Consider the following 21,986-nt stretch of genomic DNA (forward strand, 5'->3'; position numbering starts at 1 on the left):
TCAGGTGTTGGTAGGTTTGTTTTTTCTTCTTTGAGTGATTGCTCGTGTGCATTCCAAAAGGTGTGTGCATGCATCACATGCACGATTGTTGGAAAGCTTTTAGCCTAGGGGTATCCATCAGGTCCGCTATGGAGACCCCTAGGGTATGTCTAGACTACATCCCTCTGGCGACAGAGGGATGTAAATTAGACATACTGAAATTGCTAATGAAGTGGGGATTTAAATCTCCCGTGCTTCATTAGAATAAAAATGGCCACCGCTTTTTGCCGATGCAGCAATTTGCCAGCAAAAAGTGGCAGTCTAGATGGATATCGGTTGGCAAAGAAAGCCTTTTCCGACTGATCCTATAAATCTCGTTGCACAAGGCATAAGGGATTGGTCAGAAAAGGCTTTCCTTGCTAACCGATCCCCGTCTAGTCTGCCGCTTTTTGCCGGCAAATTACCGCAGCGGCAAAAAGCGGCGGCCATTTTTATTCTAATGAAGCACAGGATATTTAAATCCCCACTTCATTAGCAATTTTGGTATGTCTAATTTACAGACAAAGGTGACAGAGGGATGTAGTCTAGACATACCCCTAGAGTATGCTCTATGGTGGCATATATAAGATACTGCCAATCCCACTCCTTCTCAGTTCCTTCTTATCACCCATGCCAATTGTTGGAACAGCTCCAGTTTCTTGCTTCACAAGCATCTTGGTTAGCCTACTAGAACTTCTAGTAATAGTTAATAGTTTAGTCATTGGTTGTCCAGAAGTTCCTTTCTCCGCACCTTAAGTCTCCTTACTGGGGTATGTCACACTCCCAAAGGTTTAAAGCTTGTGAAAACTGTGGCATACATATTCCCAAGGGCAACCCACACACTGATCATTTCAAATTTTTGGGTGAGGGCCTTCAGACCCACAAATGCCCTCTTTGGCATAGCTTCCATCCCTGAACACAGGGGCAAGGTCACTGACTCAAGCTCCTCCTGATGGATGCGATACTAAGACCTCAACCAGCATCAGAGTCAGTCTTTGGTATGGGACACCTCAGTGCCAAAGAAGCACTTCCCACAGGCACTGCTTCCCTCTCTCCAAATGGGGTCAATCACACAGCATAACTCCTAATCTCTGGTGATGCACAAGAGGAAGAAGCAGGAGGGGAGTTGGTCTCTTATCAAGGCACTGTGTAAAGGCTCAAGACAGGTGTGCCTGGCATTGGGGCACCCAGGGGTTGTAATAGACAGGGCTTGACAAATAATGTAATCTACTCACCCGTGGCAAGTAGATTACACCCCAGAAGAGCCGGCGCAGAGCGATCTGCGCATGCACAGAACGATCTGCGCATGCGCAGAGTGCAGAACCATGTGGCTGGCGAGCGGGGCTCGCCGCTGCTTGGTGAGCCCTGGTAATAGAGATCCCTGTGCCATTGCCTTTAGCTCTTCTGTCGAGCCCAGCCATCCTGGTCGCCTCAGCTCAGGAACAATTGTTGGAAGACATAGATCTCTCATTGACACCAAACACATTGATGCCATGGTTGCACATTCCCTGGCACAACCAGGCACCATTTTGGCATTGGCACATGAGTTAGTGCTAGCACTGGTGTGTCTACCTTCTGACTTGCAGCAAGTGATGTTGGCACCAACTCTGGGACTCCATGCTACAGTGTTTATGGCACAGATGACAGCGCCAACAAAGGCACCACTGCCTATTCAATATAAGGGCAGGCTTACAATGCTTTGCCATGGCTCCTCTTCACCACAGCTCTGTTCTCTGACACCATCAGCCTCAGGGCCTCTATGGTCTGGACTGAAGAATACTCTTCAAGCTCCAGGGATGAATCTTCAGAATCCTCCTATAGCTGGTACCAATCTCATACTCAGTACCGTACACTGCAGCATGCATTGGCACTGATGGTCTCCTGGTCCCCTCAGTGGCAAGATCCAGGAAACTGGCCCTTGTGACCTCCCTGGGCCTACCACTAAGCCCAAAGACAAGGGTCATGAATGGCATTGGCGGTGTTGACATTGTGAGCATGGGATCTCAATGTCAAATGTGGTTCCTTGCAACACTGGCATGAGGATCTGGCTTTGACCGGTGATCCCTACTGAGCCCATACCTGAGAGCAGCATCCTGCCTCAACCCTTTGTGCAGATAGCAATGACCACTATGAGCATTGAGGAACAGGAAGTTGCTATATCAGCGGCCACCTCTTCTTCATCCCCAGATGAAGTGGTGGCAGGTACCTCCACCAAAAGCTGCCCACCATGGGTATTAAGGCTCACCAAGATCTCCACCACAAGGCACAAAACCTACACCTTCAGGGAGAAGATGGTGGAAGATTCAGACCTCATGATGGACATTGTTACTCCAGAGTGTCCATTTAGGGTTGTTCTGCCTTCTCATAAAAACCATGCAAGCAAGTACCAGGGTGCTTTGGCAGACCCCAGCCTCCATACCTCCCACTGCAAAAGGGGTGAAAAGAAGGTATTTCATACTCCAAAAGGGCTATGAGCACTTTTTACACCATTCCCCCCACCAAGACACATTATTTGTGGAAGTGGAATTCCACAAGGAATGCCTGAGCCAGCCTGTGCCTATGCCCAAGGCTAAAGAGCCCCCCTCCCAAAAGGGGGGATTTATTTGGCTGTAAAGTATATACCATGTGGTTAATTGCAGTTGCATGTAGCTAATCAACAGGGAGTTCTTAGCTGATACACTTTTAACTCTTGGAGCACAATGGCTAAGTTCCAAGTGTTGTTCCCACTGGACTCATGTACAGAGTTCTTGACTCTCCTGGAGGAGGGAAAGGTGATGTCAGTGGTTAATGTTCACAGTTACAGGCTCCCAGAAAATTTCAGCAGTTACCCGATTACTTAATTAAACACATTTTAATATCCTTAGAAAGGGCTTGCTAAATCAACCACTGGTGGTGCTCTTGTTGACCCTGGTACGCCACTGGATCACGAGGAGTAAGGGAAATGGGCTGAAGACTATACCATCAATCTCCCACAGTGGGGACACCATAGAAATTCAACCTAAGGTACATAGACTCCACCTGTGCTATTCTCGTAGCTGGAGTCATATATGTTAGGAAGACTTTCTCCCCAATATCAGTAAACCTGTTTATCCAAAATGACATACTAAATAAAGTATTTAGAGTCAGGTTTCACTATAAGATGGCCACTTTCAAGGCTTGTCGTAGGACTGAGCCACAGCGCCTCTGGGCTTGCTGTATCAGTTATGAATATAAAAAGAAAAAATGTTTGAGCCCTGGAACCTAATTGCTTGAGCCTCAGCGCCTCTTCCAATACAGATTAACCACTGGGCACTTGTGTAAATCACTATCATTGTAGGCTTTTAAGGATGTGGAGAAGATCAAAATTTAAAAAGGGGAGGTACAAACAAGGGCTCTGGGAGATATTGTACCTACAACATGGGATGAAATATACGAGCAAAGTCTGTGGCAAACATTAAGATAAGTCTTATTAAAGTATACATAAAGGAAATGGTTGTCAAAGTAAGGGATATGCAACTTAACCTTAGAGCATAAAATAATTTAAAATGTGATGTTAATAGATAAAATCTAAAATATCAAAGTAGTTTTAGTAGCTATATTCGATGATTAGTTTAAACATCACATTCTCTAACATACTTTTAAATTTTTTTTTGTACTTTATGCTATTCAGTTACCTATCCAAATATACTAATTATTTCCTCTCATACAAAATATTTCTCATTAAGCTAAGGCAAATCAGGAAAACAATAATTTAGCCATGTGGAGATGTGACAGTTATAAAGGAATGTTTTTGATTGGATCTTTATATATAGCGTTAGACTCTTAATAGTATTGTTAAGCCCATACAGTCAAAATCCGTGAGTCAGACCACAAAAGATCATGGGATCACCTTAAAATTATGACTTAAATTACTTTGTTTTTTTTATTCACCTACAGGTTTCTGAGCCTGCAAGGTGTCTTCTTTTCATGTTTGCAACCTTTTCTCAATATCTATGAAGGTTAGAATCTTTTTGTAAGTGAGAGCTGAACTTTTCAAGTAGGCACTTGTGTTCGGGAGCTGGGTTTTTAAGTAAATCACTTGTAAATTTCACGCTGAGCAACAATATATTATTTGACTACTTACAATAAAAGGTTAACATAATTTTGTTATAATTGAGAAAAAGTCCTTTCTGATAAAATCCAAAGTAATTATTCTGTGGAATAGACTAAACCTTATATAAATAGGAAGTGACTAAATGACTCTCAAAGCTTTCAAACTATGCCTTTTCCACCTTAGTGACAAATTGTTGTATTATTTTCCAGCAATCCCTCTACCTCCAAAAGGTAAACTGGACATCCCCGTATTATTTGTGCCCGACACAATGAAATTGTATGAAGCTGCAGTGATTATTCATGTAGTGAGGCAGGACGGAGAAAACTGGCCCTATAATGATGCTGCTGAATTAAACAAGGACATGAAAAGGTAATTATTGGGATAGGAAAAAATCATTGTTGAACATTTTCAGTCCCCATAGTCAATCTTTGCCCTCAGATACTTGTATGCAATTCTTACTGCCTCCAGACTGATTTTCATGTGTATTTCTAAGGGCAGAAATTTGTCCATGCTGAATGATGTTTCTGTGTAAGTGTTTAAACTTCCAAATAAAGAATTGCAATGGTAACTAGCACTTGGTCAATTTCAATACCTGCCTTTCATTTTCTTAACTTTGGAAACTCAAGTGAATTTCTTGCCACCGATTTTAGGTTTATTAGGTAAATTATCATCCAGTGGATTCTTCCATTGCTCTTTGAACTAATTTGAATTAGTTCTAAATTTGAACTAATAACAAATCAGTAAATTTCCTTTAGATATATTTTGTGTAAGCAATTACCAGGCATATAATTGACCATATTCTGATTCCATTTTTGTCAGCTTTCCACTAATATACCTACCAAATTCAAAGAACTTGCTCCCCATTTGTGCTGATATATGACAGCAGATCAGACCAAGTGTTCTCATATCTTGAATACACAGCTCAATTCTTTATCTTGTTCGATAAATTTACACCTTTACGTAGTGGGTGTAAATGCTAATTTTCTGATTTAGTTCAATTTTACATCCACTTTCCAGTTGCTGTGCATAGATGTTAATAATTGCACAAGGTGCAATGGAACGTAATCAGACACATTGAGAACTTTTGAGTCCAAGGAAGTTTGAGTACAAAAACAGAAGAGGGAGAGTGATCCCACTGAAAGTACTCAGGAAATATGACCACAAACCAAAATAACAAATATATTTGAAATAATTATTTATATGTGTCTTTGTTTTAGGCTAAATAAGTGAAGGTCCCTTCCCAGTATCTCCTGTGAGGCAACCTAATTCCCTCATTTTGGCCACAATTTCAAGTTAAAATCAATAACACCAGGTTTTTTAGCTATTCTAAGTTAATTACATATTTTACTTGAATTTCCAAACAGCATCTCTATGTCAGAGAATGGAGAAATCCGTGGAATATGTTGGATCTACCCAATTCATGGAATCCCTGAAGCACAACCATATAAATCAGCACCAGGTATGTAATAGTTAATAAGCCACATAAAAACTGCAATATAATTAAAACAGTTGCTTTCCTTTTGACATTTAACACTTGGAATTTGCATCATACAGAAGACTGACACAGGGGTGGATGTCAGCCTGCGTGTCCATAAAACCTTTGCAAATATGTAAGGACAGCAGAATATTGGAGTCAGTCTGCAGTGAGTAAATCTATCAAACTCTAGAAAAAGAAGAATTCAAATCACATTAACGTTTCTATAACAATCCCAGGAAAATTAATATGTGCTAAATTATATAAACTAATGTTCATGGGATTTTTGTTTTAGCTCACTTTGGAAATAAATAGTGTATCATTTACTACTAAATTAAATACATCTATTTCTTAATCAGGGTATAACTCCAGAATTGGTTTTCTTTAAATCCTATTAAATAACATGGACATTGTGAACTGGTTTAGACAATAATAGCCTTCATAGAAGCACTGCATGTGGGTAGATAAAGGAACTTCAAACTTTGCTAGTTAGTTTTATACTGAATTTCCCTTTGGCCAATAAAAACAACCTATCTTGGTGTGGGAAGATGAGAGACACCTTGAGGATTAAAATTATTGAACTTAATGGGAATAGATATTATTTGTGCTGTTATTGTTCTGCTTTGTTTAAGGGCCTTTTAACTTGCAAGTCAGATGCCAATATGATATTAATTAGAACTTTCATCTCACTAATTTCCTGTATTCGTTAAAGGAGTGAAGCAGAATATTATCAAATCTTCCACTTGTGCCCAGTATGACACCATTATAACTTTTCTCATTGGCATGAAAACAATGTGTACAAAGGCAAATGTGTGTGTTCTTATTTCATATCTTTAGTGTACCATGCAACCAGCAGTTTTCTTTAGGCCATTGTTTTTACAAGGCATGGTAACTATACATTAAAAATGCTAGCATTAATAAATTGCTTAAATCACATGATACTGTGTAATTACATTTTAAATTTCTAAACACTGTTATGAAAACTGAATATTTATAACTGCCTCTGTTGTCATGTAGATTATGCACAGTAAATATTTGTAGTTCATACCAACATATTTGCATTAATTCTGAATATCAATAGCATTTAATGGCAAGTTAGTGTCAATTATTTATATACTATGAATTTCCTTTCCATCTCACAATCCAGAGTTATAAATGGATCATACTTTATCCTTATAAAAACAGATACCAATTCAGCAGAAACACTTAAACACTTAAAGTATGTAATGTCCCACTATATATGTCCCATTGCCCAGTTATAGTATAGCAAGTGATCTCCGAGAGATCTATTTTTCCCATAAAATTGGTATCCTAAACATAAGGATTGTATTAGATTTCTTTTGAAAAAGTATTATTAAAATTGCCTACTGATTACAGGCTGTAATGTCAAAACTTCAAACTATTGCACTAGTTGATTAGATAATACTTTATCCTTTGCATTGCAATACACTTCTGTAAAGTGCTTGATGTAGAACTCCACAGTGTGATTATAGAATGTAGCATTGTATAAAATTAATAGAGTGCATTAGATTAAAAGTAGCAAATGTATAGGCCTCTAATGGTAACTATAAATGATACATCATTATCCAAAGCCAGTCTCCAGAGACTGAGTCCAGGTAACAGGCTGTGGATAAGGCTAACAGAGTCAGAAGGATTATGTCCTTGGATCTTTGAACTTTTAGTTGGACTTTTGAAACCATGAAAGGAGCAACTCACCAAGAAAAGATCATGGTAGAACCAGATCAGCTGGTGAGGGGGTGTGATGGAGTCAAAGATCCCCTGAAACTCCCTAACCTGACACCCCAGGGGCACTGAAGCAATGATTGAACCATACACAAAAACTGTATCCTAGAAAGCAGTAACTCAGAGAAAAATTAAGAGATCTGGTAAATAACCAACGTATCATAAGCTTCTAGTGAAATGAAGTGGCAAAGAGGACTGGTGTGATTATTAAATATATAAACTGGAAATATGAAGTGTGAATAGGGAAGTGATGCTATCTGTGTCTACAGTGTTGGGGAGACCGTTATGTGAACACCGTGTCTGGTTCCGGTATCCAGATGGCATAGAGCATGGGATGTTGAAAAGGGTTCAGAAAGGAGCTAGAAGAATGATACAGGCTTGGGGGAGGGATAGCTCAGTGGTTTGAGCATTGGCCTGCTAAACCCAGGGTTGTGAGTTCAATCCTTGCAGAGGCCATTTGGGGCAAAAATTTGTTAGGGATGGTACTTGGTCCTGCTGTGAAGGCAGGGGACTGGACTCAATGACCTTTCAAGGTCCCTTCCAGTTCTAGGAGATAGGCAATCTCCATTAATTTTTTTTTAGGCTCAGGAAATCCAATGAGAAATGTTGGAATCTAAGGGTATGTCTACACAGCAACATTATTTCGAAATAAGTAGCATTATTTCAAAATAACAATCTGTGTCTACACAGCAGCAGTTATTTCAAAATAATGTCGAAATACTGTCAAGCTGGAGGACTTATTACTCTGACTTCTGTAACCCTCATTGTATGAGGAGTTAGGGAAGTTGGGAGAAGAGTGCTCTATTTTGACATAAGTGCTGTGTAGACGCTCCCAATTTCAAAATAAGATACGTAATTGATGTAGCTCAATTAGCGTAGCTTCTTTTGAATTAAGCTCTGCTGTGTAGATGCACCCTAAGTCTATTTAGTTTATCAAAGAGAAGGTTAAGAGGTGTTTTGCTCTATAGAGGTCTGTAGTTACCTACATGGGAACAGTTTAGTAGAGGGCTCTTTTACCTTACAAATAAAGAAATAACAAAATTCAGTGGTTGTAAGCTGAAGATAGCTAAATTCAGGCTAATAATAAGGTACACATTTTAAACAGTGAAGCTATTTAGCCATTTAAATAACATCAAGGGATGTGTTGGATCCTCCATCACTTGAAACCTTTAAATCATGGTTAGATGTCTCTTTAAAGACATGCTGTAATCCAAAAAGAAGTGATGGGATTGGTAAAGGCTGTACTAGGTAAAATTCTATGAACTGTATTATGCTGGAAATTAAACTAGTTTATCATATGTGTTCCTTCTAACCTAGACATCTATGACTCTATTTCCCTCCCTCTCTCTGTCTCTCTCTCTTTCTGTGTGTGTGTGCATCATTTTCCAAAATTTGATCCCTTCTTTTCTGTAGCTGTTGTATGCTGTCGTGCCAGAGACAGAGTGGAGGAGCGTGTGGAAGTTCTGTTAACTGGTGTAGTTCCTGGAACCACTGCTATGCCAACAGCAAGAAATATTGCTATCACCACTAAAAGTAAGACACCGAGTGTCCAGGATGAAATTCAGGTTACTGCTGGTAAGAAAGAATTATATGATAATAAATTCAATTATAGCGCAAACTGCAAATAATATACTATGTAGAGCCTGGCCCTGTCTCTGTGAAAAGAAATGGGGACTTACTACCAAAAGCAAAGAAACCTCCTACTGCATATTGGACCTAACAAATATTCCAGTACTGTAGTCATATAGAAGTAAGATATCTGGGGGGAGGAGGGGAGAATAGGTGGAGTTGCTTATTCTTTTTGTACCAATCACCAGTCTCAGGTCTGAGGATGGCTTCCCATTTACTATCTAGTGAATGACTAGGTAACTTAGACTTGACCATGTGCAGGGCAGAATTAATTGATGAAAAAGAAGTGGTTCACATAAACTTTGTGATGAATGAGTATGTATACACTGGATGTGGAGGAAGACACCTCTCTGTGGGTTGTCCTATATATATGCCACATTACCTACCACTGGATCCATTACCTGCAATAATGTGAGCTGAGTAGGGGCAATAAGCTTTAACAAAGTATGACTGCTGCTCATTGGTTTCATCAGCCCAGGATATGATACAAGTTGATTTCCTCTGAGACATGTCATCTTTTCATAGTACTCTCACAGTAGCAATTTTAGAGCGAGAAGGGAAGGGGAGGATTGTTGTGTATTGGGTTGTAGATATAGGTCTTGTTGTTATAGTTACTGAGTTAGGTCACTGGGGTCAGCCCAGCTGGTTTGGGCTTGTTCTAGTTAGTTCTGTGCTTTGCAATAATATGGACACTTGCAACTACTCAAGTTCTCTGTATTTCCACTGATTTCTTCCTATATTGTGGAACTCCACACGACATAACAAGGATGTTACAAGTACCTGAGAGAGAGAGTGCATTTGTGTCTTATACAAGCTACAGTACATGTATTCTGCACCTATTGAACCAGTTTGAGCATCTGCTTCAGAGCAAATTTCCCTTACACTTATCCATATTCCCTAAATCCTTAAACTCTACGGCTGTGTCTAGACTGGCAAGTTTTTCCGCAAAATCAGCTGCTTTTGCGGAAAAACTTGCCAGCTGTCTACACTGGCCGCTTGAATTTCCGGAAAAGCACTGACGATCTCCTGTAAAATCATCAGTGCTTTTCCGGAAATACTATGCTGCTCCCGTTCGGGCAAAAGTCTTTTTCCGAAAGACTTTTACGCAAAAGGGCCAGTGTAGACAGCATAGTACTGTTTTCCACAAAAAAGCCCCGATCACGAAAATGGCGTGCTTTTGCGGAAAAGCATCCTGCCAATCTAGACGTGATTTTTCCGAAAATGCATTTAACTGAAAACTTATCCGTTAAAAGCATTTTTGGAAAATCATGCCAGTGTAGACATAGCCTGCATGAATAGCCTGACCAGTAAGGCTAAATCCAACTCTGTGTAAGTGGACTTCAACTGAAGTCAGTGGCAGTTGTGCTTGTTTACTCCAGGGCTGAATTTGATCCACTGTCTTTATGCTCTTCAGATATCACCTTTAGCAATTCCCAAATTGTACTCATAGTGGATGAAATTGTAAGCTTTTACCTAACTATTTATCTTTTTATGATAGCATTGTATCTCTTGCCCATCAGAAACTTTGCTTTTAGATAAACTCACATGACTCCCAGTAACTCCAGGGGAAGTTACAGTGTGTGTGTATAGGAGTAGAATTTTATCTTAAGGAACTGAATTTTCCTCCCTGGCTTCTATGATTGCAACTACAGTGTTGTACTTGCAACCAGTTGCAGATGCAAATGTTAGAATGTAGACATCTCCCCAACTTTGCAGATGTGTGGCAACAAATTAGGTGGTGTCATCTTTGAATTCACAAATGATTGTGTCCTGCAGGTGGCACCCAGTCTTGACTGTGGATACAAAATTATACAGTCCATTTATAGAAAAAAAAGTCATTCTAAAAGTGTTCTATGAATAAGCATACAAGGTCTGCTCAGGAATAGGGTTTTAAAGTGGCTTTAACCTATTTTTACGTTGGGAGGAGGGACAATCCAATAACCTCACAGCCGCTGCACTGGGGAAGCCAAGATGGGTGGCAATATAAAAGTCACCATGGCAGTTTTACACCACTCCAAACTTCAGTCTAAGGGCAGGTTGAGTTAGCTTTGTGGTTGATTTGTGCCACTGGAGCCAGGCCTAGAACTGGTCCTGTGACATTTTCTGCTGTTCTTTTACATTGTTTTACAGGAAGTCCTGTGCTAGGTAACTTTAGTGCAATTCATTGTGAAATCTACAAGAGTTTGCCCTAAAAATGTCTCATTTCCTTCCTTCTGGGTTGGTTTATTGTGTGAATATTAGACAGAAGAATCAAATATCTGAGGTCTCTCATACCAGACTTATTAACAGTCTGTCTTTTATGTAATGTCTGTGAAAACAGGAGGAGAGTGTAGGATGAATAATATGTACTTAATCCAGTGCTGTATAGTCAAGGATAACCAGCACTGTCTCTGTGAACAGTAGGCTCTGCAGATTAGCTTCCTTGTACTTTGCAAAACAATAGTATTAATTCTAGAAAAATATGCTCTGTAATTCCCAGTATATAATCTTGTCTCTCTTTAGAGTTGTAAATATTATCACATGACCTTATTTGATTCTGAAAGAGCTGTTGCATATCAAAGTATATTTCTTAATAATAGCACGTGATCTTGGTCTTTATAATTGTATCATATATGAACAATAGTTATTTAAAACATTATTTTATCTAAGTCTCCAACACTCTAGTATTTAAATTGAAATGAATAATGTGACAGTATTCTAAAACAACTGCAGGTTCCTGATGTGCTCATTTTGTATGTGGGCATATTATTTCAGATTTATTAACACTAGCCTCTGTATTTATTGAAACACACTGATTTGGGACATTACATTTTTTTTCAGGCAAGGAGTATGGTAATGAAATGCTTTGATGCCAAAGGTACAAGGATCATTTATGGCTCTGGCAGTTTTCAAAATTCTGTCAATGGCATTATAATGTAATTATTTCTAGATAAATTTGATGCCTGTCAGGGAATAAAGTGTAATGGTACTATTATATGTGCTACAGACTACTAGTAGTAATGTAAATAACAGTGTAAAACTCTAACATGACAGCTCTTTTTTTTTTTTTACTTCAGAAACAGCGATCCATCAGAGTATGTACATGATGTGTAGTAACCGATTTTTATATCCAAAGATAGATGATTATAATTACAGGAAGAGCAGATTTAAACAGCTATTACTGTGTTTCAGTATTTAAATAATTTGGACAAGAATAGACCCTTGAGATATGAAAATTTTCAAGCATCTTTCAGATCTTCAAAGAATTATTATTTTAGCTCATTCATCACGATTTTGATTTAAATAGAAAATTATTGTAAATCCAAAAGAAGGGGATAATCTTAACACTATACAATTATAATGACATTATAAAGTGTTCCAAAGTCCTACAGATTCAATCCCATAATGATCCTACAGCTAAAAGGTTAATATGTGCAGTACTAAGTGTAGTATTTCTGTTGGATAAGCCCTTTGTAATATATTGTCAGCTAAAATGCAGATGGTTAGTGTTTGCAGTTTTTTAAAAATCCACTGTAAATAAAGTTTAGCTATTTTAGGGAACCACTACTGTAAAGGTCCATAGTACCACATTTTAAAATAAATGTAGGTACCTTTAAAAACCTGGCTCTTAGCACTTTGCCGGGATTATTATGTAATATGCTGTATTATTTTAAGAAGTAACATCATCAGAATAGCTCAATTCTGAAAAGCATAGGCGATATATGCCCAGCAGCTACTTTTTTCAATGTATTTTGCCTATGCAATGAATGTTAAGATACATTCATTGCAACAGTTACACTGACACCTGTGATGTCAGTGATCTTAGGAGATGTCAGCAGCCTAACTAGTAAAGGTTATAGATTTTCCATAATGTCTTATACTTAGAAGACCTGTTATTAAGGCTAAATATCATACCCTATGAGAAGATCATCTAAAGTTTGCTATGTGTATCATTTTAGGTAATCTTTCTCCAATTTAGGAAGTCATGGTTTGCAGAATACCAGACATGGGAACTTTGAAGCAAAGCAGTATGCTTGGTGTGGTCATTTGCACCCAAATACTGACAATGACATTTCAATTTTCAATAATGTAAGGATCTGGGAAGAAATCAGAAATATTGATTGTAATTTGGCATGCCCTTTCATTTTTCCTTGTGTAATTCATAACTGTCTTCATGAGTAACATGAAAACAGCATTTAAGCCTAATTGTTCATATTCCCCAAATTAGAAGTTTTGCGGATTAAATGCTTTCCATACTCCTGGAATTGTCAGGCATGGCTATTTGGATTATGTGAAATACATAAGACTCAAGGCTGGTAACTGTGATGTCCCAGGTTTTGAACCCAAACTTATGAGTTCTCGGATAGCCATAACATCATGGTTTCTAACCAATGTCAGTGGAAACCTGGTAGTTCAAGGAGCTCGTAAAACTATAGATTCAGTCTAGACATCCTCCATGGGAACTCTAATTGGAGTATCCCCCAGCTCTAACAATGGTTCCAACCATGCTATTTAAGCCAGAGGGAGGCATAAGAAGTTTTCCAGGCAACTAGGTGACTCCTGCTTACTGCTACATTGGACTTTGCTTGTGCCTGCTTCCTGCCTTTTGTATCATGCACCCATCTCTGTTCTTGATTACTGCTTCACTCCTGTCTTCTTCCTCAACCTTACCTTTGCTCCCAATTCCCCCTTTGCTCCTGCTCTGTGCCTGACCTCCAACTATCAGTTACCAGCTGGGGCTGTGAACCCTGATTCCAACTTCTCATTCTCGCTTGACCCTTGGCTCTGACATTTGGTATCTCACCCTGGCTACAACTCTTGACTCTTAGCTCTGGTAATTGGCAGTTGACTCTGGTGCTGACCCTAAACTTAGTTCTCCAAGCTGGATGCCAGCTATACCCACTAGACCTGATACATGCTCTTGCTACTAGGCAAGACCACCTATGTCCAGGTCCAGGTCTTCACCTGTTCTGAGACTTAAAAAGTGATCTTGGGTGTAAAAAGGTTAGAGACCACTGCTCTAAGGGTATGTCTACACTACCCTCCTAATTCGAACTAGGAGGGTATTGTAGGCATACCGCACTTGCAAATGAAGCCCGGGATTTGAATTTCCCGGGCTTCATTTGCATGAAGCCGGGCGCCGCCATTTTTAAATGCAGTTCGAACCCGGCTTTAGGTGTGACCAAGATAATCAGTTTTGATGGACTGAACCTGCACTGGACATTCTGTATCTTGGGTGCCTAAAGCAAAACCACAGGTGCTACTTGAAAAAGAAACTTTTCTTCTTCAAAGCAATAGCAAATCTTTTGAGGAAACTGGTGAATTTTGGGGGGATGGGGAGTGTAAATAACAAGCATGATTCTGTATGATTTTACACATCACTGTTTCTGCTGTTTCCCTACTCTTATGAAGAATCCGATTTTTGTGATTCTTAAAAATCAGTCACAATTATACAAATCAGAATTATTATTACTCAAGTGAATATATTTTAGAATTTTCATGAAACCAATTACTCATGCAATTTCATCTGAAGTGATTGATTCATCTTCACATAAGCGTAAGAAGTCAACTCCAATACACAGTCAGAAATTATATCAGTCCTTCCTTCATTTACGTTTTAGAAACCAAAATACAAAGTAGCCGAGTAATGAACACAAACATACTATTTTCCTCTGAAGCCAGGAACTGTTTCTGAATAACCTTCCAATGTGGTGTTCAAATCTTTTTAATAAAGGATGCAGATGGTACTTGTAATGATAAACTAATGAGTGTCAGGTAGGGAAAATAGACAAGAATATTACAAAAGGGTCAAGTACAGTAATAAACTTGCTAGAGAAATACACAGGAAATCTTCAAGGCATTTGTAAAATAAGATCATATCACAATACTTTGTTGACTCTAAACACTAATGGATAAATAAGAACAAGTACATATTTTCTTTTACTTGGGGGATTGGGTGTTCTCATAGAGTGTGTCTACATTGCATCTGTAGCTTGAAATAAGATACAGGTAGTCTCCGACTTACAAACGCATCGACGTATGACCAGACGCACTTACGACCAACCTCCCATTAAATGTGGCCCCGACTTAGGAACGGCATTTCACACTTACGAACAGCGCGGTCCCATTTAAATTAATGAGGTCTGACTTACAAACACATCGAGTTACGATCAAGTGCTTGGTACGTAACTCGTTCGTAACTCAGGGACTATCTGTATGCATTTTGAAATAGCTTATTTTAAATTGAAAATTTAAATGTTTAAAATTTAAAATCTACACAGCACTTATTTGAAAATAAATCACTATTCCTAAATGTCCCTTACAACTCGTGGAATGAGGACTACAGGGATGTCGGAATAGCGAGCCCATTATATTTTGAAATAACAGGCATGCTCAAAAGACACGGAATAGGTATTTTGGGATACGATAGGTACCCTGAAGTAGTGCGTGTGGAAGTAAACATTGTCCTCACTCTGAGTTTGTAAGCAACAAGTAGCCAGAGGCAGTTTTATTACGAGCTGCAGCAAGGGAAAAACTGGTTCGGACAGGGGGGAAGCCCTCCCCCCTCCAAGGCAGATCTTCGAATACAAGCAATTATGAAGCAGTTTATATACTGTCTATTAGATATAATAACAATAACAATTAGTCTCCTTCCCATTACAAACACCAATGGCTAACAGTTATTTAGTTCCACCCAGATGCTCCTTATCTCAAGGTTCTTTCCAGAGTCAGCATTCTATCCTTATCTCCGTATGGAGGCGAGAGGCAAAGGCAGCGTCTAATTACAGATCTCGCGTTGTCAGGCCACAGACTTAGCCTGACTCTTGCTCTCTTGTTAACAAGACCAAGATGGCTGCACACAAATTCCCTTATTCCCTTTTCCTGCCTCCACATGCGGTAGTGTAGACTACCCATATTAATGTAGTATGTAGTATTAATGCAGTAGTGTAGACTACCCAATGATTAATACCATTGCCAAAAAGGGTTTGGGAAAATGCTAAGTCCACCCTGCTGGAGTTTCCTTCAGTTTCTTTAGCTCAGGAGAATGAGTTTTTTCATCCCAGTGGAAGTAGCAAGAGACTCGACCTCAGCCTCAGCCTCTCTCCTTCCCTGCAAAAATTCTTATTTTTTCAGAGATATTCCCAGCTTTTGGGGGAGAGATGGGTTTGCCAACTCTCCTGACTGGACACCATTTGCAACAATGGCATCTGATCTGTCCAGTCTGGGAGAGTTGGCAACTCTAGGGAGAAACCTCACACTGAAACTAGTAAGAAACATAAATGTATATTTAGAACCAACAGGAACAAACTCCCTTTGCATTTCATTTTGCAAAACTATTCCTAGTATCCTTTCTTTTATCATATCTGGTTCTTGAATATCCGCTGATAGTGCCTAAACCACCTCCCCTGACAGTTTATTACACACTCCAATTGCTCTTGAAGTTAAGTACATTTTCCTAATGTCTATCGTATCTTCAGGTCAGTGCACCCTGTCATCTCTTCTACAGCTGTGCTTGAGGACAGATTCATTGATCTATACTCCCTACTTTCATTTCCAAGTTTAATTCTATGCCTCCCCCCCTCCATTCCTTCCTAGAAAAATGTGCTCCTAGAAACAGCCAATTTAAACTTTTGAATCGGCATTGTTCAGCTTGTTTTGCAATTAGTTTAAATGAATGTTGCTTACGCCTAATTAATTTATCCCAGTTCCGCAATTCCAATGAGTAAAGTTGGCAAAAAATGAAAAAATATACATTAAGACCAATGTGTTTTATGAAAAATGCAAACAAATTTGCACTGTGCAAATATAAGCTGATTTGAAGCTTTGCACATGTAGTTAATAATTAAAATTGTTTCAGATAAGCAGCTGGGTATAACAGTTTAATAGAATCACCATAAGGCATTAGATGAAATTACTCACTGCAGCATTTCTCTTACTTAAGATAGATTGAAAAAAAAGAAAACCAACCCTGTGGATTGTCAATATGTTATGTAACAGACGCAGGGCAGCTGGCTACAATAGTTTGGTGAAGGGCAAACATATCAGGAGGTGGGTGAATGCTTTTCTGTTTCCTGAATAAACTGCCAGAGACTGTAGCCATGCAATCAAGGCAGTCAGGCACCTGAGATTGGTTAAGAGCTTGCCTGCAGCAGGCTAATCAGGCACTTACAGCCCATTAATATATGGTGTGTTACTCTAAAAGGTGTCCCCTCAGCTAAGGGAGGGGGAATGAGAAGAGTGAAGGACTGAGAAGAGGAAGTGCATTGCTGGAGAGTTGAGGACTGCAAATAGGAAAGAGTTTTTGTGCTGAAGCAGAAAAGATTTGCTTGGGTACCAGGGAGAAGGTACTAGGGGAGCATTTGGGGAAGTGGTCCAGGCAAAAGGCTTCTGTATTAGGGCTAGAGGCAAAAGCCTATCAGTTGCTGCTACTTAGGGTCCCTGGGCTGGAACCCGGAGGAATGGGTGGGCTTGGGTCCACTCCAACCCTCCTCACACCACTAAAAAGTCTGCTTCTGGAAAGGGAGACAGGGCTTACTGAGAGGGTTCACCTCAATCCTTCTACTTTGCCAATGATGAGGATGGTTCAGTAAGCTGTAACCCTTTCCTCTAGAAAAGGTAAGAGGCAGTGTGGAGGGTCACAGCAAGCCCCTGAGGCATACAATAATCACCTAGAAGTGCAGGACCCACAGGGCACAGCTAGAACATTGCCACAGTTGTATATAGCAACATTCTATTAAGCCAAATAATTGTATTAAGAACCTTATTGTCGCAAAAATAGCAGAAGTATATTACCTTTTTTTAATTCTTAAGGTATAATTGTTTTCCCACAAAAAATAACTACACACTTAAAAGATTAATTAGGCTTTTATCAGTTTCTACCCTTCCCTCTATCACTCCCCCCATATACTTGTCAGTTATCAATTTAGCTTAGTGAATTATTTTCCAATTACTGGCAATACCCAAATAAAGAATGCATCACAAACAAACAAACAAACCAAAATAACACACCCCTTAAAACAAAAAAAGCAGTCATGTAGCATTTAAAGACTAACAAGATGGTTTATTAGACTTGTTAGTCTTTAAAGTACTATATGACTGCTTTTTTTGTTTTATCTCAATCAGACTAACACAGGGTATGTCTACACTACCCCGCTAGTTCGAACTAGTGTGGTAATGTAGGCATACCACACTTGCAAATGAAGCCTGGGATTTGAATAGGAATCCTAGTTTGAACTACCTAGTTCGAGCCCCGTGTAGCCGCGCTGCACGGGGTTCGAACCAGTGGGGTTTTAAAAATGGCGGCTCCCCGCTTATGCAAATGAAGCCCGGGAAATTCAAATCCCGGGCTTCGTTTGCAAGTGCAGTATGCCTACATTACCCTCCTAGTTCAAACTAGGAGAGTAGTGTAGACATACCCACAGTTACCTCTCTGTTACTTTTCATCACGGCCCTTAAAGTTCAACTCAGCTCTGAAAAGATATTTATGTAAAAATGGCTCACCTTACTTGAAAGATCGATTTCCAGTATATATTCAGAGTAATTGTACTTATTTTCAACCTATGCCAATACAATTATAGGCAACTAAATTAGATTATTTTCTGATTCTCACATCATCAATAGAAGTGTTGGTGAGTTCCTGTCACATGGTGATATGTAAGCTAGGAAGAAAACAGGCTGATTTTCAGATGCTAAAAAGTGAGTTTATAAATCTGACGCGCATTTACTTGTAAAGTAAGAAGATATGAAAGACTAATCTGGAATCACATAATACCATTTTCAAATCACATTTTAGAGTAAAACTGCATTTTTAAGGCTGAAGGTGTTTTCTGTGTAATTGTAAATAGTCTATGTTTCTGTTTCAAAAACATATGTGGCACTAAAGAAATGCTTTGAAAATTTGGTCCTAAAATTATACCTCCATCATTTTGGTTGTAGTTCTCCAGCATCTGTAATGCATATTGGACGATTCCTTCACTCTGACTGGCAAAACTTCCAGAACCAAACTGTTACATGACAGCAGAGCATACAGTGGAAGAATACAACCTGTGTACACTGCACTCTTTGAGTGAAAGCCTGGGCCTGATGAAGTCAATGGGAGTTTTACCACTAACATCAGTGGGGCCAGGATTTCACCTTCTATCTCTGAATGTGTCCATCACCATGGTATTTAAGTAGTCTTGCAACATGTCCAATTGAGCCATTGTAAGGAAAGTTAACACCCTGGGTCTCTCACCAATGGATCACAGGGCAGAGAAGAAACAATTAATAGAACTAGTGGGTTATGCCCCTTGCTCACTACATTTGCCCACCTCCGTCTCTGGGTATAGGCAGGGTCAGCTCTCTCCCCCCCCCCCCGGCCATTGGGGAGGGCCAGGGCTCCATAGCCCTGGCCTCTCTGCCCCCCTGGGCCTCCCGAGCCCCCAGAACTGCCCTGACCCCAGCCTCTCAACCCCTCCCCACTCCTCACCACAGCTGCAGCTCCTGAGAATGAAGAACAAGGGTGTGGATCAGACTGCCTCTGTGGGTATCACTGGTGCATGAAACTGTCACATGCATACATTGTAATGTGAATATGCAATGCCTCTTGAAGAACAACAGTTAGGAGATAAGCAACTTTTTTTTCTTCTATGGATACGTGTGTGTTTTTAGAAACGTTCTCTGTGTACCTCTGTGACCCTGTTACACGTTGGAAAGGCATATCAGAATCTTGGCAAAAAAATAGTAAATACAAATTTAAGTTTTTACACCAAAGAAGCTAGGGTGAATAGTTGAAAAATATTTTAAAACGTGCAAGACATTTTTCCTGTAAGTAAACTAAGATTCCACATCAATCATTGCTTACTACTTTCTGACCCAGAATCACACCATTTTCCCACTCATGTTCATGTATGGAGGAATTATACCATAAATATGTATGGAAAAGTGTGTGCGCTTGGGCAGCTTACGGTCTCTGAAGTACAGAGAATCTAATTTAGAATTACATCTGTAACTGCCTAAAATACCAGTGTTGTGACCTCTTTCTGAAGTAGTTGCTGCTATTCGCTGTTGGTAAGATGAACAGCCATGTTATATCAGACCAGTCCAGCATATTTTATTACTTAAATTAAGCTTTCTCAAGTAATCTTACTTTTTGCATTGCTTGACTTTTAGTTCCTTAACTCTGCAACCCTCAATTCTTCATTAGCCCCAGAGATGGTAGCACTGCCAAAGTCAAGGGTTCCTGGTACTTTTCATAGTAAGACTCTGGTTTTGGCTGCTAATAACTTTGGAAAATAACTGTTTGGGCTGGAATTTTCCATGCTGATTGTTTAAAACAACATTCAAACTCAGATAAAGTTTAGGCTAAAATGGTTCAAACCATTTCAAAGGTTAAGATTAGGAAAAATGTCTTGCACGTTTTAAAATATTTTTCAACTATTCACCCTAGCTTCTTTAGTGCAAAAACTTAAATTTGATAGGGGACTTGTCCTAGTGTCTGTGACAGAATCTTTATCAACCCCATGAAAATTTACCCAAATCTGGCCAAGTTATAAGTGTCTGAAAAATGCCATTACATCTATTCTTAATAGAGATTTGTTAAGATTGGCAAATATATTATCTGATGCTGTAATTAAAGAATGTACAATAATTCAGTCTCCTTGTGCATATATATTAAGGTTATACAGGCTTAATCCTGCTATTTCCTAGTATTTTGAGTGCTTGATGTTGCAGCTATAAGGTTCTTTTAATGTCCCATTAACAAAAATGCAAGATTATTTATTCCATCGAAAAAAACTACATTAAAAGCTATATGTACATTTTATTCATGGAGGACTACAGTGTGATTTGAAAGTACATTTTCAAAATAAAGATGAGTACATATCTAGTTAATCTGGGTTTCAGAGACAAATTTTAGGACAAAAATCCTTTTAATTATGTGAGTTGTCTCATTCAAGACTGTGGGACTTTGAATAAGGTGAGAGAGACTTGCCCCCAAAGAGCCAGGCAAAAAAGGACGCGTCCTTTAGTTGTAGAAAACCCATCTGTTTGGCCATTGAAAATTTTGTATGTCTTATTGTAGTCTCTTTTTATCTTTAATTCTGTAACCAATATGTTTTTGGAATTTTCAAAGATAGCTGATAGGTTGTTTTAATTGTACAGGACCATATTTTCAAGACATGAATATCCATTTCTGCTCATGCAAATCTGTATGCATAAACCCTTGTACTTATTTTTAACCGGTGTTTATGTATGTTAAGTTTCATACTTGTGCACCACAATCAAATGTATATGCAAATGATGAGTTTTATACATGTACACTTTTTCTTTCACACATGTGCATTCTACCATCTAAATATGTGCAACTAATATTCCTGAAACAAAGTGTCTCCAAAATTGTGCACAAATAAGGATTGGGAGTCCAGGGAAACTATGGCTCACAACCTCTCTGTCCATTGTTAAGATTGTTGTGTTGATTATTTACTTAGATTTAAATACAGCAACATAAAATAAAACATTTAACCTGAGCTCTAGGCATTCCTGCTGTTAACTTACAAAATACAGTTATCAAGCAAAACTTAAATAGCAGCAAATTTTGCTTCACTCTCTCTTCCCAATGCAGCTGCTGGTCAGCAAACAAATTATAAATCAAAACATCCCAACCCACATGTTTCCACTCAAGGGTCTCTCTCTCCATCACCTCACCCTTCCCCAAATGCTCAGACAAAACAGGTGCAGTTTCCAGTGTACTTAGAGATTATCAGATTCTGACTAATTTAGACTGTGTGTGTTGCAGGGGAAATGGATTCCCAATTCTTTAACACAGGTTATACACCTATCTAAAATGGCTTTTTAAATTAAGCAATAAAATGCTTTAAAAACTTCAAAATTAGTCATCTTTTAAAATGAGCATGAAATTAATTTATATTGGAATTTTGAATTATGGCTCCTAAAATTGTCCCTGCACATCACAGAATCCCTTCACACAGCTGATGGAAACAGGGGAAGTTTGAGACACTTTACAATGTTATCTCACTCAAGCAATGTGGTTGGTTTTTAAAAAAAATGTTCGTTAACAAACTTTGGTCTTAT

At 39.0% G+C, this 21,986-nt stretch overlaps 1 protein-coding gene across 3 annotated transcripts in view; it reads left to right on the top strand.

Moving 5' to 3' along the window:
* The window catches only part of CFAP47 (cilia and flagella associated protein 47), a 665,273-nt gene that overhangs the window by 595,682 nt on the left and 47,605 nt on the right, over window positions 1-21,986 (top strand). For all 3 annotated transcript variants that reach the window (XM_075913261.1, XM_075913262.1, XM_075913264.1), the window contains exons 58-60: window positions 4,300-4,459; window positions 5,455-5,549; window positions 8,721-8,882. In XM_075913261.1, the coding sequence (XP_075769376.1) occupies window positions 4,300-4,459; window positions 5,455-5,549; window positions 8,721-8,882 (417 nt within the window). The remainder of the gene's footprint in view (window positions 1-4,299; window positions 4,460-5,454; window positions 5,550-8,720; window positions 8,883-21,986) is intronic.

This window comes from Pelodiscus sinensis, chromosome 1 (genome assembly GCF_049634645.1).
Source record: "Pelodiscus sinensis isolate JC-2024 chromosome 1, ASM4963464v1, whole genome shotgun sequence".
Taxonomy (NCBI): Eukaryota; Metazoa; Chordata; order Testudines; family Trionychidae; genus Pelodiscus; species Pelodiscus sinensis.